Consider the following 18,414-nt stretch of genomic DNA (forward strand, 5'->3'; position numbering starts at 1 on the left):
CTGTATTATTTCTCTACGTTGAAGTCTGCTGTTAGGATCACTGATTTTGTTCACGCAGACATAACTTGACATAATTGTGATCAAGTTTTAAACTGGAAGCATTGTGCTTCATGTAAAATATAGTTTATAGACAGCTTCATGTAAAATATACAGACAAATTGTGATTTTAATTACAGTGAGCACAAATAAACTGACTTAAATATCAAAATTGACCTTAGAGTCTTTTATAAGCTTTGATGTACAGATAAATTTGTCAAGAAAAGTTGGTGATGTTCTTTTTCCTGCTGCAAACATGAAGAATTCAAGGAGCACGTATTTCACTGCAGGAAATAGCAGTTAGCCAAAGTGTCCTGAGTTACCAATGTCAAACACTGATTTTTTTTGTAAGCAAAGCAGGTTTAGAAGGTATTTAGCCACAGAACGATAGGTTCTAGTTGATCATTTGGGTTTCATGGATTTGTTTCACGAAAACATTCGTGACAACTACAGCACAACCTTCTGCACAAACACTTCACTACCATTTATTTTACTGCCAAGGACAACATATGCAAAGGAAGCAGGCCACCATTCTAAATTCTAGATGTTGTGCAGAGACAACTTTATTTATATTGGAAAATCAGCAGTCATAAGAAGCAAGAGCTGTTAAAATACATTCAGTTCCCTGCAGGTACCTGGGACTAGGAGAGACAAAAGCTCCAGTCTTCCTGAACAACCAACTTCTTAGCCTTCAGCAGCATTACAAGTGCTGTATGGAATTACATTATTTAAAACCTTTTTACACAAAGCAAAGAGGGTAGATGTAATATCAAATATAGGCCATAAATAAAGGAAAGCTCATCGCTGTTCACAGATTTAATGAGACAGTCATTCATTAAAGCACAGCAGTGCTCTGAGTAATAAAAAGACTCAGGTTCAGCTTTCTACAGTGAAATTACTACTCCAAGGTATGTGTTCATTCCAATTTTTTTCAAAAACATATCCAATTAAAGGACTGCATTATACTGAATGAGAAATCCAAATCTCAAATGGATTTTGAAGCAAACCAAACACGCCTCCAAGGGGCCTTGCTATTTTTTTCAAGCCTTTTACAGTCCTCTTTTTGAAAGCTCCATGCACTGTTCTGGTGACATCTGATAAGCATTACCAAATGAAAATACTGGCAGACATCTCAAAACCAAGTGCAACTGTTGCATTTTCTTCAACAGTTCGTAAAGCCTTGTTTTTCTATGAAGGGAAATTTATGACAGCATGAAAGAACTGTACTTCAACAGTTAGTGAAATATTTTACAAATCAATTCATACAGAGAAAAGAAGAAAACAATGTTTTAAAGTTATTACCAAGAAATTACACTGCTAAGCTGTTAAACATTAAGTGTAGTTCTGTAAACTAGTAAGGAAGGATTGTAGTAACATGCAGTTCTGGAATGAGACAGTAAAAGTACCACACGAGCAAATATCTTCTAAGATTTTTTGTACTCAATTCTTTCTACTTTCACATCATCTCCAATTAGTTGATAGACGTACGTAACTACTGTAGAAGCCTGGATATCCATCAGCACAAACGACGGAATGATGTTGCTAGAAAGAAGGAAAAAAAAGTCATGTGAATTGAGAGTGTGTATATAATAACCTTAATGGCATTTCACTGTCAGACTTCTTAGCAAGAATCACTCCTGAGAAAAACTGATTTGAGTTTTGTAAGCACAATACATCAGATCTGAAGCTTTAAGGATTTCAGTCATCTGTTTCAGTCCAGGAGCCTCAGCAAGGACGACGAGTTGTCCTCTACTAAAGGTTACATTTTTCAATGTCGGGCAAATCTCAACCTTAATAAGTTTAGTTTTCTTATCAAAAAGAAATATCCCACAGCTGTTTCTCATGCTTTACTTACTTCTCCAAGGCATGATAAGCTCCTGTAGCTGATCCTGGATTGATATAGAACTTGTTTTCATGTTCAAACGCCTCAAATTTGTGTGTATGTCCTGAAATGAGGATGTCCACATCAAACTGCCTCTGTAACAGGGCCAGGCTGGCCATATCACCCCAAGGAATAACCTGGTGGCCGTGAATCAGACCAATTTTGAACTGTCCAACAGTTACAACTTTCTGTTCAGGATAATTCAGGTTCTAAAAATCAAAAGTAAAAAAAAAGAAAAGCAAAATAAGCTAATTAAGCCCTACAAAGTGATTAGATGTACAGATTCGTCTATAAAAAAAAAAAAAGAGCACTAGATGAAACCTAAAAGTCAGGCTGATTGGTTCTGCTGCCCCAGAGTGGGAGCCACGCTGCTGCTTTTATAAGCACTGTCAAGAGTTTGATAAAGATGCCAGAAATTTCAGAGAGATGACAATAAGAGGTGCTGGTTGGTAGTCTTAGCCTTAGCTCAGTGCCCAATTCAGTTTTAATCACACTGACCACCAGACTGACTGTGCAATTCGTATTAATTGGAACCCTTTTATTCACTTTACTTTTCACTCTTAGCACTAAATAAGTTCAGACTGCCCACTTTTTTACTTAAAAGTACAAGTAACTCAACCACTGCCTTGAACGAAAGCAGAACACAAAACACCACTACCAAAAGAGGTCACTATACCTCATCGAAGTCCCCTCTGACAACGTGAACATCCCCAGCCAGGGTCTTGAGGTAGTCATAAGTGTCCTTGGTGCAGAGGTTTCCCGTGCAGAGGATGTGCTGGATCTTCCCTGGAACCAGCAACTTTTTGAACTTGGCTGGGAGGCTGTTGCATCGATGTGGAATGTGAAGGTCTCCTAACACTAACACCAACTGAACAGGTGTCATGACAGGGAAGAAAAACCATTACAGATACTTAAGATGAGAATTATTAGGTAACAAAAAGCACCACAATGTCTTCTTCTGTTTCCCAATTGTATTTTGATATAAAGGCTACTAAAATAAGAATTAAATAAAGGAATATTTCCATATTTCAGTGAAAACAGGGACCCTTACTAATACTGAATGCTACCAAGAGGAAAGCCTTACAAACCTCCACGGAGGTTTTGTGATTTTGTTGCTGAAAGTCATTGCAAGGTATAACAGAAGAACTGCATTAGTACTTGATGTGACTTAGACAAAATTGGGAACTATCATAAGCTGTCCCACCTCCTTTTTCCCCTTAAACTAGAAAGTATATAGGACATCTGTACCAGATGCTCTCAAGCACAGACTTGGCTGAACTGTGGCCACATCCCTTTAAAACTCCTTTCTACTTTAGTTAATGTCATTATTCTAATAAAAAATAACATGGTAATAACAAATAGCAAATTTGTCACGTGTTAATAGTTAACCAGAACAGGAAGCTTGTTCTGAACACATATTGTAGGACAGCGAGACTAACAAAATAAAGAGGAAAAAAAAAAAGCACAAATCCCCTGAGAACACTGCAGACAAGGTAACCTGGACTACTGCATCCAGTGTTTCCGTTACCAGGTCTATATATTTGGAGCTTCAGTTCTACAGATGCAATGAGAACATAAATTTAACGGGGGACTTCAAAATTACACAACCAGATTAAGATGTAAAATGTTAAACTATGGTCTTAAGTCTGCTAATAGAGAAAATAATTAATGCAAGCAAAGTAGCAATAAATTAATTTTGCAAGAAGGGCATGAAAAGCTCTATGCAACATGGGGCGTAATGCTACTACACTGAACCCACTGGATTTAGAGATGGCCACCCCCACTAACTTGATAAGAATCTCCTTATTAACTGAGTTTATCTTCCAATTAAAAAGCTTTGTTAGTAAGCCAGTTCCTAAAAGCTTATCTTCTAGTCCTAAACTGACAGCCACCAGATCTGTTTGTAAATAGACACAGTCTGTATACATAGATATATCTATGTATGCAGCAGTAACCACATTTACTTTCTTTAATACTTGCTTTTACCTTACATTTTTAGGCCATGCAGCTGTCATTATTTTAGCAGCCACCCAAAGAGGCAAAGAGGACTCGGGTGGCTGTGGGAGTCTTTTTCCCCTATTTTTAATTGAAAATGTTTCATTGCTTATTAAAGTGGCACTAAACAGATGCACTCACTGATGGTTAAAGGTCTGGGCCACGGAATAGCAGCTCTGCATTTGATGTCTCATCAAACTACTGCCACTTCCACAAAACCCCAACAAAACTCAAAGACCTTTTCCTGTGAACAGGCAGGCCCCAAATTTTCCCCAAACCACATCTGAGCTCCCGCTAATTAAAAAGAACAACTCCGTAGGCTCCATCCACAAAACCTAGAAGCATCAAAGCGTGTTACATCCAGAGCTGAGGGGATGTGAGCAGTGGCCCCGGCCCCACCGCAGCCCCAGCGCCGGGACGGAACTTACTCTGTGCCCGGCCTGAGCGGGTGGAGGAGTTGATTGCAGACAGGGGAATGGGAAACAGGGCGAGGCGTGATCAATGTTAAACCAAGGAAAGCAACAGAAAAGAAAACAGAGCCAAATGAATAGGCAAATCATAATTAATGAATTGTCGATGTTATGAAAGCAGCGTCAAACGGTAAAAAATAAAATTCAACAACAACAACAGCAACACACGGTTCCCTGTGCGCGGCCCTCGCTGCTCTCCACCCACAGCACCCGCTGCTCCCTCCCTGCTCCATCTTCCTCGGTTCGGCCACAGACGGATTTTTAGGCGCCGACCGACAAAAAGCGGGGCCTCCTCCCGGCCGCCTGGAGGTGACGCGGGAGCACCTCAGGAGCATCGCAGCCCAAGGGCGAGACCCGGCGCCCCGCTCACCATCCTGCTCGGCAGCGCACCGCCCGATGAAGCCGCTAACCGGAAGTCAAGCAGCCTCTCCCGGAAGTCAGGCGGCTTCTACCGGAAGTCAGGCCGCACCTACTTCCCCTCCGCTACGGCTCCACCGCAAGGCCAAAAGAGCGCGAAACGTGTTTCTCTGGCGATTACATCCGGGCCCTTTGCTTCTGAGCAGGGTTTCCCGCCGTTTCTGTTATGTGAGGAGAGAGGGCGCGGGGTGGGCGGCCATGAAGTGTGTCATTGGGGGGACGCACCTCAGAGGTACCATTTACCTCAGGGGAGGTAGTGGCACGTCGGGACAGAGTGAAGAGCCTTCCCTAAATGGGGCGAGGCTGCCACAGCGGGGTTTGGTGCAGAGGAGCCGTTGCCCTCGTGCCACCACGCTGTGAACATTCCTCCCAGAGCTTGAGCTTGTAATATCTGAGAGCATGTTCTCTGTGGGCTTCTTAGGGCTGGATCTATATGTTTTGCTTGTTCTGTCTTGTGGCCGTCTACAAAGTGACATTTCTGACCAAAGCAGCAGTTTGTGCTGTCAGCGTGAGATCGTTTGTGGTGACGTTGGGCTGTACAGCTGCAAAGGGACACACCAAATCCACAGTGCTCCTCAGTAGATGGAAACACAGAGGTGTTAGTGACACTACAAAAGAGCAACGCTTTCCCCCATACCATCATTTCACTTGGAAAAGCATGAGAAATGTCTTAACTTTTTCCCTTAAATTGTTCTGAAGAAAGTTACGAGGTGTAACTTGTTATTCAATAGAACCTAAAGTGTGTCTCATGCCATTCTCTTTCCCTGGCAGTGTTTGGGAGAGCAGTGCACGCCATGGCACGGGTTAGCGATGAGTTCTGCTTTGACCCCATTGACAGAGGTGTAAGTACATTGGATTTACTGACAGCTTAAAGTCTTTGTTGGAAACAGTGTTTGTGGTGTTGGTTCTTCCTGCAGGTATTCTTCAGTCTGAGCTGCATTCTGTTTCCTCCCTCCACTTTCAACAAATGCCATGCTTTCTGTGATTGTAATTATGCAGATGATATCACAGAAGGGTCATTCCTCTGCCCCTGATATTCTGGGGGATTTGGTTACCTGAAGCTCATCCAGGACATCCGGATTAATACCAAGGGTTTTATTCCCATTGTCACGAATCAGAAGGTTGATGTGTTGCTTTGCATCAGAAATTGCCTTTAAATGACATGTTTTTGTCCTGGTGTGACTCAGCAGGAAGAATGGCTCCTGTTAATCAGACACCACTTCCCTCAGAATTGGTTTTTTCTCTAGAGCTTTCTTAATTAAAAGCAATGAGCTCAACATGCTGTGGGGCTGGTGCATCAGAAGTGGAAATACTGTTTGTAAATGAGATGTTGTTTAGGTGCTAGAAGTGTCTGCTTATTTGTGTACCTCATGGATTGTTTTAGAATAGGCTCCAGTCTTTCACATACCTTAAATACAATTTCTAAGGGTCTGGGTAATCTGCACTTCAAGGCTTACCTCACACATCGCTGCATTGGGTTCCCATGTCTGCATAACAGCCGGGACTTCTGACTGGTAATAACAGAGGGGATAAGTGTGAACACGGCAATAGAAGTGATGCATCTGGATTTGTTTGGAGATGTACACACATAAAGGTTTTGTGGCTTAGGTGTGGCATTGAAGATACCACACTGAAGGTACAGAGATGGCTTTTTTGTTAAAGGTTCAATATGAAACAGCTCTGAGTTAATGAATTACTTTGCATTTATTTTCAGCTTGCCTTGAGATCAGTGAATTCTTCTCGGTCAGCATATGCGTATGTCTTCTTCTCATCCATGTTTTTTCAACATTACTGCTGCACAGCTGCGCCTCAGCCCTGTCAGAAAGAAAAACAGTTGTCACTTGCGTGTAAATTGATCATTAAGGTATATTTTAACACATTGTTACATGCAGTTTTGAAAGCAGCAAGTCAGCCTGCTTTCCAAATGAAGTGGTAGGGGAGGATCATATGGGTATGCAGGTTGCTCTAAACTTCTGAGCAGTTCTGCAGAAGGGAGTGTTAATGTTTAATTGTTTAAAAGGTGTAGTCCTGAGCTGTGCCTTGCAGATTCCAAAGTCTGAATCAGCCTCATCTTGGGGTGAAGGAATGCTGTGTTTCTGTCTGTTGAGGGTTTCCCCTATAGCTTTTGAGAACAGCATGAGCTGGAGAACAGTGACACGCTGTTCTGCAAACAGGGCTGTGGGTGGGTAAAGGCAGTGAAGACCAACACCAGCAGCCTGCACTCTGCTTACAGAGCAGTCATAAAAGCAGGAGCTTGGGATGAATTGCATGAGAGAAATAACACTGCAAAATGTCTTCGAGAGTAACCTCTGCACTGATTGTGTGTTTTTTTTCAGTCAGTTCTTCCTATATTCAGATGTGTAAATGTGCTGGAAAGGCACGTGGAGAAATGCAACATTTACACAAATGCTAAAGATCACCACATTACTTTTCAGCTCCTCTGCAGAAATGGTACGTTATACATAGAGTGCATTTCCACAAACAGGAGCAGTCTCTAGCAGCAGGACAAAGTGTAATTATTAACTGAGTGTTATTGATGGGACATTATGCCAAATGATTTCAGCCTCTTCACATCGTAATTTATGTTGTGACATTGCCTTGCTAAAAAGCAGTTATAACAGCATTTCCTGGTGTTGCATTGGATACCGATGAGTGTGGCTCTTCTCAGCGGACCTGGCCTATTCCAGCTCAGGGGCCAATAACAGCACAACCAAACTTAGTGTGGCATGCTGAAAAATGGCGAGTTTATTGCATCTTACACTTCCTTTTATATCGCCCCTGTTTCGTTACCGTCCCTCATGGGCGTCACCAACTCATGTCTACTACTGACGTAGCAGGGGAGGTCCTGTCCCATAACATCCCAAAGTTTCCGGAACACCTACAACATCCTGGACTGACTTTCATCTGGTCAGTAATTATGTCTACTTGTTAATTGTCTTTTGTTTTCCACCAGCATTTATATTACTGTAACAATTAAATGTTGAAGGTTTTCTTCCTGCATCTGTTGTTGTTAAGTCATTTGCTGTGGATTCTTAAAAATGTCAGAGACTTGAGGAAATAACAAAGAGGATGAAGGAAGGCAGAGGGCATCAGAATTTGGTTTTCTATTTTTGGGTGAGATATTGCTACACAGCTAGAGTGAGTCATTTATTTCCTTTGTTGAGATGTCTTGGAAGAGCAATTAATACTAAAAAAGTTAGAATTCTAGACCAGCATTAATTTTCATTCCTATATTTTATACCTAGGTATTGTAAAAACACATAATCTGACTTTTCAAGAATGTGACCCATTACAGGCTGTTTTTGCAAAGCACATGTGTCCAAATGTCCTCAGAGCCCACTCCAGGTAATGAACATTCAAATGTTTTGTTCTGGGGAAAAAAATAGTAAGAATCCAGAGGACAATGCTGCTCCAACAGTCATTAACATGACCAAAATCTGGGTAGGGCCCACACTCAGAAATGGTGAATTGCTGCTAAATCCCTTGTTGTGATGTTGGATATTTCACATAACAGCTTCAGGAGCTGGATTTGATCAGGGATTGTTGTGCCATTAATCCTGCTGCAAGCCTGAGAAAAACATAGTCCACGATTTGAATGCACACCTTTGCCATTGCTAGACAATGACTTGTCTCATGTAACATCATTTTAGTGCTAAATTCATCTTCATAGGCTGCTGGCTGATACAATGATTCACTTTCCAACGAGTCAAGAGGAAGTCACCTTATCAGTCACTCCAACAAGGGTTTGCTTCAAGAGTTACACTGAGGAAGACACTGGTAAGGAAACAGAAAACAGTCATACTGCCATTCTTTGGCTTTAATGTACCTCAGAGAACTTGGGGTTTAGGAGTACTTTCCTGGTGTCGATGGCAGAAGAGGAAGAAAGAATTAGAGGCATTTTGCTTTTGTTGCATCGCATGCGATGCAAAGCACTGCCTGCAGCAAATGTTCTGTACACACTGAAACAAAACACGTCCTCTGAGTGCGTTATCTGGTGATGGATTGTGTTCCACGTTCAGGTGTCATTTCCAAAGAGGTGGCAGCTGTTGAGACTTGTTTTCAGCTGCAGGCGGTGGCTCTGCCTCATAGAAGTTGGGAGCTCTCTTACAAGCATTTGTTTTTACAGCTTTAAGAACCTCACAAGGGTATATGTGAACGTGCAGTGGGTGTGTTGGGGGCTGAGAAACAGAAACGTGGGACCCATTGGTAGTGCTGTGCAGAGTCAGGCTGTGGAAGAGAGCTGAACAGGAGTGCAGTGCTGACAGAGCACTGACTGCCTCTGAGACTGTGATGCATTATGGCATTCTGATTTTCCTTTCACGCACCTGATAATAATTAACAAGCAGTTGAATGACAGTGAGCAACACCTGATGCTGAAGAGCTTATTTTCCATTGTCACTTACATAATACCAGGAAAAAAATTACAGTTCAGAACAAATAACCTCAGACCTCTTTTGTAGTCCTCTGAAGGTTGCCAGCGATTATGATCCATCTGCTAAAGTCACAGTGCTTTTGGTCTTCCCCAAATCTTCTAGAAGCTGACAGTAGCAGTAGTGCCTGTAGGAGAGCAGATTTACAAGGCTGACAGCAGTACTGGGCTTACAGCACATTGTGGAATATGAAATTAACTCTGTTAAAAGCCACGTAAATCCAGAGAGTGCTGTAAATAATTTCAGGATTTTTTGTTTTACCTAGCTACAAAAATAAATGTAAATAAGCTGGACATCTGCTATTATTAGCCACTTATTATTAGCCAATTATTTATTGAGATGCTGCCGATATTAAAAAATCATTATAATCATATTGTTGAGGTTTCACTCCAGCCTTGTTATTTCTAACAGACTTTACAAAGACAATGGTTACCGAAATACAACTGAGTCCAGGTGAATTTGACTACTTTCAAGTTGGAGTCGATTCTGAAGTGACGTTTTGCCTTAGAGAACTGAGGGTATGTTAAGAGTTTGTTGTTTTCCATTACTTTGACCTGGATAACACAGAAGAATGATCCCAGCCTCTGGTGTTCCACCAGGCCAGCAGCGCTATCTCACCAGCTGGCTGAGGACTGGCTTTGGAAAGAATCTTCAAAGAAACTCTTAAAATAACAAAACCCCATCTACCCAATGCTGAGATAGCATTAACACTACTGCAGTAAGCATCATGGCCACAGTAATTCTACCTGCACAGCTCCAGACAGAGAAAGCAGAAACTGTGATCTAGCAGCAGTAGCATTTTTCCCTTTAAAGTAGACTTCACTTTTTTTTGCCAGTAAACAGCTGCATTCTAACATTAATCTTCTTCCACTTTTAAAATAGTACTCAACCTCTCACCCTTTCTTTTCAGGGACTGCTGGCATTTTCAGAAGCTACCAGTGTTCCTGTCTCAATCCATTTTGACATGCCTGGGAAGTACGTTCTGGAGCTGCCTGTGGAAATTGTTGAAATATAACCACACTGTCAATTTTTATCTGCAGGTTACTCAAGCATTTAACTGTAACAGTAAGATATTCGTGTCAGGCTACAAGTTATATTTCTAATTAGTCTGCACTATGGAGTTAAGTAGTTTCTTATTGAGCATAAAGCATTTAACATAGACCCCTGTATGTGGCTGTTTGCGTTTAGACCAGTTGCTTTCAGCATTGAAGACACGGTGCTGGAAGCCAGCTTTATTTTGGCTACGCTGTCTGACATCAGAAGTGAGATGGCTTCCCAGGAGCCTGCGTGCTTCTCACAGATGCAGGAAAGGTAACAGCAGGCTGCGGAGGTGGGGGAGGGAGGCAGACTGGCATAGCAGCGTGAAACAGCTGAGTTTAAGATTTTCCTACTATGTGATGCGCAGGGTATTCATAAGCATTGTATTTACCCTGGAGCCTTTATTCATAGGAAAACTGTGCATTGGATAGATTCAGAAAAAGATTGAAATACTTTGAGATGCAAAGCATGACAGCTAGACCACTCTTTCCCCATCAGCGCATTTGTAACACTGGAGCTTGCAGCTATGTCTGCTACTCGTATAGGCAGTGCCACAGCTCTGACAGCCACCGTGTGCTTGAGCATCCCAAGTCACCTCACATCTTACCTGTCAACACAGGAACGGTTTATCCAGATGGTCCCTTCTTGATCACAGATCATCTTCCTTACTTGCATTGCTGCACCACTTCTGCAGCAGACAATGAGCCAGGAGCCAAGAGTTTGGGCACCATTTCTTGATAACACGAACAGCATGGAAACTTTTGGTGCAAGGGAGAGCACTCCATACTCTTGCAGCTTTATCTCCATGGGGCTTTGTTGCAGTGAGAGGGGTTGTTGAGAAGTAAGCTAAAGCTGTAGTGCCTTCATTAGCATAAAGACCTCCTAAAAAAGGCACGCAGAAGGATGTTACAAATCTGACCTATTCCCTCTGATTCAGCTCAAAGACAGGTGTGGACAAATGCATTGATAAGGATGGCAGTGCTGAAGCAGTTGCTTCCAAAAAGCCACGATGGAATGGACAGGCACAGAACACAGTGTCATGGGCACCTGCAAGTCCATTGGGAAAACAGGTTAAGTGTGTTCCCCCAGTCTCATACAGAAATACTGCAGGCACAGGAGGAACAGCTGTAACGACGGCAGATGACCAAGCAGTGCTGGAAGCAGAGTCTCCTTATCACAAGGTAAGGACCTTCCCAGTCACATTTACATTCTATGATAAAACAGTGTTATACCTTAGATGGCATTTAGAAGCTGAATACTACACATAGTCCCAATCTTCAGAAATAATTAGCCCTCAAATTCTGTTTCACGTGCAGTGTCTTACTCCTGTGATTGTTGCATTTTCCAGTTTCATTCGTTGTTCTTTGGAGCAGTTTCTTTTAAGGAGAAGGAGGCCATCAGTCATGCCTTCCACAGTTTAGCAACAGCTAGTGACACAGAAGAGGATTTTGGCAAGACACAGAGCTCACAAGTTCTCCAGTAAGGTGGAATGAATGAAACTAAGACTATCGTGGGCTGCCCTGAAAGTTAAGTGTGTATTTGGCATGGTGTAGAACTGTTTTTAGCTTTAGAACAAAGTTTAATTCTATTATGAAAGTATCCTAAACTTCGTAGGCGAGTTAGAACTTAATGGAAACTAACTGTACCTGTATTCTGATCATTCTAAAATGGAGGATGCTGTCCTAACACAAAGTTAGGTCATTTAGTTTTGTATATTCTGTTGATATGCTGCTTTGTATGTCCAGCTCTTCAGTCTCACAAGAGAAGTCAACTGTCAGAGAGCTTCAGCAAACAAAGCTGCTCTTGTACAGCTACAAGCACTGGAATAAACCACCCGCTCCAGTATAGCCAAATTATTGCTCGTATGGTTGTTGGTATTATGGCAGAAACTCACAGAACTAGTGCTTAGCTTACAAGAAAGTTGGCATAAAAATGCATTTAAAAAATAAAAATGATGCAATAACCAATTTGAAGCCTGAGTTTAAGGGTTCTGCTGTTTCAGGTTTGAATTGTTCTTTTCCCTTCCCTCATCACTTCCACTGAGTCAGCAACAGACAGCAGCAGCAGGGCACAGAACGGCAAGAACACATCCACATCCACATCCACATCCACCAACGGTGCGTGGTGCAGCAGGCACCTGACCTGTGCTTTGTACCATTAACAGAGTTTCTGCAGACAACATTGATTAAAATAAACACATTTTAGTATAAATACTATATTTATTAAATATCTTTACAATTCATTTAAATGTATTTACAGAACTATTCCTGCATAAGTTATACCTCAGACATGAAATTCACATAATTGCCTCTTAGGTAAGCATAGATGATAGTCTCATTTAACAACAACAAAAAAAAGCATCCTCATTAGATACAGACTCGGATTTGCTTCGTTATTTCAGCTACCTTTGGAAGAAACTACTTCATACAGTCCTCTTCTACACACACAGTCTGGTTTCTCCCCAGAGAAAGGATGTCCATTGCTGAGAGATGGAGATTCCTTCCCAAAATGCTTTACCTCACCTCTCCCATCTCCCTTACCCAGTCCTGTCTGGTCCCAAAATCTTGTTTGTTTGTTTTTTTTTCGGTTTTTTTTTTTTTTCTCCCCAGCCATACCTTCTTTATGAACACAAAGAAAGTGTAGAGAGAAACTGTACATTGTAGGTCTCCCAAAGATAGCCGTCGAAGTAGCACGGAACCACAGACTTCTCTATTTCACATCTTAGCCCTTTTTTCACCCATACACCGAGTAACACAGCTGCAGAAATCCCAACTCCTGCACACACTGTTACACGCCGCGGCACCGCAGGGTCCGGGGATCACCCCTTCCCTTCAGATTCCTGCTCCACAACAGCCAGCTCCAGACAGCTAACAGGAACATTCCGTGGCAGCTGAAGCCGTTCCTGCATGTTCCCATGCTATGGAACACCTCTCCTGTATGCTCCTCTCATGAACACACAAGAACCCAATTTCTTGGAAGCGTTACTGCTTCGTGCATCATTTCAAGTTACTTTGATAGTATGGGCCCTGTCATTTCCTCTTCCAAAAATTTGTTGTGCGCAGACAGCTTAAGTTCATAGGAAGAAATTAGGTTTGATATGTTTAGAGTGCATATCTTAAAAACAAAACAAAACAAAAACAAGCGTGTGATAAAAATATCAATTCTTTATAATACAGTATTGCTTTATAAACAGATGGAAAAGCTATCAGCTTTACTGGTCTTTGGTGTGTCCAGTGAGGGATAAACTCATGAATTGTAAATTAAAATCCAATTTTGTTCTTTAATTAAAAAAAAAATCAGGATGTGATGTGAAGCAGATGGCTTTATAGACACCACTCAGCTACGAACTGCTTCAACACAAACAGCAAGGCAGAGGCTCAAACCCAGCAGGCAGCACAGTTCGCTTCCGGGGAGGCGGCCGAATCTCTCCGATGGAGGATTCCAGGCCCTGGACCAGCAGAGGCAGAGCACAGAGCATGCAACACCTCACACACCTCTGCTATGCTCATCTGTCTGATCCACGTACATTTCTCAATTTATAATTCTAAAAAGTGGAGGGGGGAAAAAAAACGAAGACTGGAAATGAGTGTAGTGAGAGCGAGGAGTCAGAGTGCAAAACAGTCCGGGTCTACAAGGGCATCATTTTAAGGTAAGTTCAGGGGAAAGAGTAATTGATCAAATCAGCTCTAGTGAAGAAACACGACAGTCAATACTGAAGAATAAAATGTGAAGATACCCAGATTTGAGAGGGAAACGCCCCTCCCAAATACGAGAAACAAAGCCCTATACTGCAGCATGAATACATTCCTTCTAACGAGACAGCTAGAATACAGCTTGTTCAGTTTTAAAAAACAAAGACTGACAATTTGTGCAAAGTTATCCACCACTCACTGCTCCATGTATCGCAAAACTAATTGATTTTTCTTCATTAACATAATCCTCCCCATACCCTCACCAAAATAAGCTTTTGGTCAAGTTAGGGTAGTTAAGGCATTTTGACAAGTAATTACAAGGTGATTTAAAATAGATACGTAACATTACGCCAATTTAGGAATAGCAGATAAATTACTGAAGAGCTTCCAAATTAATCACTTATTATAAATGAAATGCCTGTTACAAGCACGATGCATTGAAATAGAGTAAAATGACATGTACATGGTACATGTTAAATGATCTTAAATAAAAGCTTGACATAGTTACGCAAATATACAGTACAAGTCCACAAAAATTCTTTAAACAAGTTGAGGTAACCTCAAACTTAAACAGTTTTAATGCAATAAACCAGGTAGTAAAGATCTCCTCCTGAGAGCAGGTAAGACTGCTTACTGACCGAGTTTAACTGCACTCACCTAGACATCGACATTACCCGACTTTTTATATATAAAAACATGGCTTTAATTTATTTCTACATACTCTTCTACCGGCAAAAAAGTTAATGAAAAACTGACCAAAAATATATATATCTTTACAGCTATCAGCTATTTGTATGAACCTCAAAATAGAAAGGAAAGCTTGCTGGAACGGGGGGAACAACTGTGAGCTGCTGTGATTCCAAAGGAAATGTAATATTGCAAAGTGGCTGTTAGATAACTGTAAACATCATTAAGGTTCGTTCTGAAAACCCTAAACTTCAGTTTCTGAAATGTTACGTTTTGCTCATTATTCATTGATGGTTTCCATTTCTGTACTTACTGCTGCTGCCACAGCATAAGCAAAGAGGTGCGTGTGGGAGCCAGAAAAAACAAGGATCATCTGGCCTTCAATTGGTGCAGCACGTGCTGTTCTACACGAGAGTGGCAACATTCATACAAATGATGTTTCCTTAACAACAGATTGATGTACCAAAAGTAACGATGCTCGGAGCTGAGGCTGATCTGTTCTCAGTGCAGCCTCCTGCTGCAGCATTTACGCCGTATCACCTCTGCTGGTCAGATGGGTTAAAATGCTTTGAATGACCTCAGCTTCGACCATCTCTGGTGGTTTTTTAGAGTTATAGTTTTTGTTTAAAAAAAGATAGTTATCCACAGCCAAAACATCCAGATACCAGCCCCATTATGGACGAATGATCTGCAGAACTTTTTAAGATCACGGTTAAGCACCTGAAATCACAAAACACATTTGCATCCATATAACTTGACCTAAAGTATGTTTTTGAAATTTTGAACTAGAAAAGGCTCCTAAGGCTGACACCATGTATGGCAAGAGCAGAATGTTTACAGCAGTTATAAACCTCCTGAAAACCGGAGCTTAGAAACACGAAACCTCAGCTATCACTGTAACAAGACTACGCTTATGAAACTGTGTTCTGTAACATACCCTTTAACGAACAGTGAATGTTTCTAGTAGATAGAATAATATGCCCTCTTGTAGAGGTTTTAGCTATTGAATCTAGTCTGAAAGGTGATAAACCAATTCTACTCATCTGAAAGTAAGTCACATTTCAAATGCAATAACAACGTGGGATTGATCCTCCCCCTTTTATGGGCAATTGCTAAGCTCTGAAAGACATGCTTCAAGCCTTGAGCTGCTTCTTCACTTCTTGCTGGCAGACAGAGACCAGTGCACTACGAAAGTGGTTCTTAACAAGGACTTCAGTTGTGTCTCAAGACAGGCAACTCGCAAACTGGCTGCAGAGATCAGCTGCAAAGGAAGAAAGCCATCCTGCCAGCAGGAAACCACACGTGTGAAGCTGGGAGCTCGGGGATAATGAAAACATCGGCAGCTGACACTGCAGGCACGTCAGTCTGTGTACTCAGCTACGATAGAAAGAAGGACGGTGATGTCATCTGGTTTCCCCCCTGCAACATAAGAATAAAAGCATGATGTCAAACCATGCTTGGTTGTCTTCTTATAACCTGTGGTGCTGCCCCATGGAACGCTCCTTGTGAGCTAGTTTAAATATTAAAAATCTGAAGCAGAGAATGCTTCCTCTACTTCCTTTCCAAAATACAGCTGAGGGGAGCATTTAAAAGATCAAAAAAGCTCTCTCCTCTTGAGCAATAGTGAGATGCTGCCAAAAGCTACTAACATTTTTAGCGATCACTTTTTAAGACTCAGTAGGCTACAGCAATGCACTGCAGTTGCACAGAAATAGCTCTCAGGGGTATTTTGTTACATAGAAGGTCACAGGAGGACTCAGGACTTTGGAGATCTGCAGTTTCATTACTATCAACCTTTATGAGAGGTGTTTAAGGTGCTGCAGGAAATCCTGCCCTCTTGATACAGGGATAATGAGGATCTCTAATTATTAATTAAAAAAAATTGTTTGACAGGAGTCTGAACTCTGCCAGGCATTAGTACTTTTCTAGAGCATAGGAAATAGAACCAACAGAGATCAGGGCTGGGGGGTTAATGGTACAAAGGTCAGAAAGAAATCCAAACAGTTGGCAGAATCCCAACTAAAATGCATCAAGACTGGAAGACCTGAACAGAAAATCAACACCCACAACTAAACAACAAAAATCCACAGCCATACACAAATCCTAGGAACGGGTCAAGCACAGTTCTCCTGGGAGCCTGGACAACTTATGTCAGGCTGGGTTCTTGTGGCAGGAGCATCCGTATTAAAGAAAAAAAATAAAAATCAGTGCACAGAGCTCCATGCACTCCAGCTGCTTCCCCCCAGGAGGCTGCTGATTAGCTGAGGCCTGGGATGACCTGCGTCAGGATCTGGGGTCCTTGCCAAACTGACAGCACTCCACTGGTGCTCTGTTGCCAAGCACATTTCTTAATTCTCACTATTCCTATTGGATTTTTAGGCAGAACTTTATTTTGCTGAAGATTTCTTAAAGATAGCGAGTGGGAGGAAAAGAAAATCTTACCTCTCACGTTCAAGCCATTGTCACATGCAAACTGTGCAAAGGGTGACATGTAAGTGGGATCATACGCCAGCTCGTGAGCTTGCTCAGCAATGCTTCTTGCAGTCTGCTGTATGCTCTCATAGTTGGAGTTCTAAATTAATGAGGAAAAAAGTATTCTTGTAAGGAAGCCTCCATCGCTATTTGTTAATTAACAAATCTGATAACTAACAGTTGGCATTGAAAGAACTGTTTCTTTACTCTCACAAAAGAGACTCAGTTGAGGTAATTACGTTTTACACCTTGAACGGAAAGCCTTAAGTCTGAGCCTCTTGCCCAAACCAACAAAAACGCACCTCGGAGAGAAGGAGCGCCTTCAAAGTAAGATGAGAAAAGTTTTAATGAGTGGAATTTCTATGGATAACACATGCTCTTTTCTTATTCACTATCCCTGTTGCTTTCCTTCAGTACTTTTCTTACCCCAGACAACACAACATGACAATCACCTCAATTATTGGTAACTATTTTTAGACGTCATTTCAGAAAGTCTTCCCTGCAGTTTGCGGACTCAGCAGGCTTCTCCACGATGAACTTTCGACTGAATTTCCACACGGGGAACTTCGGTGCCTTTCCCAACTATACCAACAGATGGAGCTCAACTTTTTCCCGAGAAGTAAATCTCCAGCACCTACCTCTGCTGACCTCTTGTCTGTGCACCAAAAAGATGGATGTACCACAAACAGAAGTATGCTGCGGCACAATCAATCGGTGACTCAGGTTAGCAGCTAGCACACCAGAGCCTTCCAGCCCACGACAGCATGCTGACATCTTCAGCACCATCATTACCTTTGCTAACCAGGTTAAAGCCTCTCTGACAGCTCGTGCTGTAGCACGATTCCACATTCCCTTTCACAGCACAGCTGCACACTTTGCTATTTCAGCTCTGATCATAGCACCAACATGAGAGGAAATGATGGGGGGGACTGCAGAGGGGAAGCACAGGAGTCTACCTCGTGTGCAGACAGAGGCCTCTGACCTTTAGCCTGCAAGGACCCATGCTGTCTGGCACCACCTTTCAATTACATACCTGCAGGATAAGAGCAGGCACAATATTTTTAAAACCACACTGTAATTCTACACGTTTGCCTCCTCTGCATCTCATAACATCAAAATGCTTCCCTCAGGGAAGTTATACATCTTGATACCTCTAAAGCATACTTTCCTTTCTGTAAATAGCCTTAAGCTAAACGCTCTCACGCAAACTAAAATAGTTTAATGTATGTTTACTGTTTAAAAGGAGTGTTTGTGGTCACCAACCTGGAGAACTTGCTGAGAGGTGTTTTTTTTTT

At 41.9% G+C, this 18,414-nt stretch overlaps 3 protein-coding genes across 5 annotated transcripts in view; 1 reads left to right on the plus strand and 2 right to left on the minus strand.

The window, feature by feature from the left end:
• Positions 1-570: 570 nt before the first annotated feature.
• On the minus strand, positions 571-4,825 carry VPS29 (VPS29 retromer complex component). Of its 2 annotated transcripts, XM_003210922.4 has the most exons (5): positions 4,754-4,823; positions 4,342-4,353; positions 2,595-2,786; positions 1,892-2,127; positions 571-1,578 (listed from the first exon to the last, which is right to left on the minus strand). In XM_003210922.4, exons 1-5 carry the CDS (start codon positions 4,754-4,756, stop codon positions 1,461-1,463), a joined length of 561 nt encoding a protein of 186 aa, XP_003210970.1. In that variant the 5' UTR covers positions 4,757-4,823; the 3' UTR covers positions 571-1,460. The 2 variants fall into 2 exon arrangements, with proteins under 2 accessions (XP_003210970.1, XP_003210971.1); XM_003210923.4 differs by lacking the exon at positions 4,342-4,353 and having other exon boundaries at positions 4,754-4,825.
• RAD9B (RAD9 checkpoint clamp component B) lies at positions 4,761-12,166 on the plus strand. Of its 2 annotated transcripts, none has more exons than XM_010720164.3 (11): positions 4,761-5,032; positions 5,572-5,642; positions 6,515-6,664; positions 7,137-7,251; positions 8,046-8,145; positions 8,471-8,577; positions 9,642-9,748; positions 10,141-10,205; positions 10,419-10,541; positions 11,206-11,449; positions 11,617-12,166. In XM_010720164.3, exons 1-11 carry the CDS (start codon positions 4,780-4,782, stop codon positions 11,749-11,751), a joined length of 1,470 nt encoding a protein of 489 aa, XP_010718466.2. In that variant the 5' UTR covers positions 4,761-4,779; the 3' UTR covers positions 11,752-12,166. The 2 variants fall into 2 exon arrangements, with proteins under 2 accessions (XP_010718466.2, XP_031411832.1); XM_031555972.1 differs by having other exon boundaries at positions 4,885-4,968.
• Positions 12,167-12,722: 556 nt separating this feature from the next.
• PPTC7 (PTC7 protein phosphatase homolog) overlaps positions 12,723-18,414 on the minus strand; it is a 10,880-nt gene continuing 5,188 nt past the window's right edge. The window contains exons 4-5 of the mRNA XM_010720163.3: positions 17,090-17,219; positions 12,723-16,066 (exon numbers count right to left, since the gene is read on the minus strand). Coding sequence (XP_010718465.1) covers positions 16,008-16,066; positions 17,090-17,219 — 189 coding nt within the window. The 3' untranslated portion in view covers positions 12,723-16,007. The remainder of the gene's footprint in view (positions 16,067-17,089; positions 17,220-18,414) is intronic.

This window comes from Meleagris gallopavo, chromosome 17, assembly GCF_000146605.3.
Source record: "Meleagris gallopavo isolate NT-WF06-2002-E0010 breed Aviagen turkey brand Nicholas breeding stock chromosome 17, Turkey_5.1, whole genome shotgun sequence".
In the NCBI taxonomy this organism is placed as follows: Eukaryota; Metazoa; Chordata; class Aves; order Galliformes; family Phasianidae; genus Meleagris; species Meleagris gallopavo.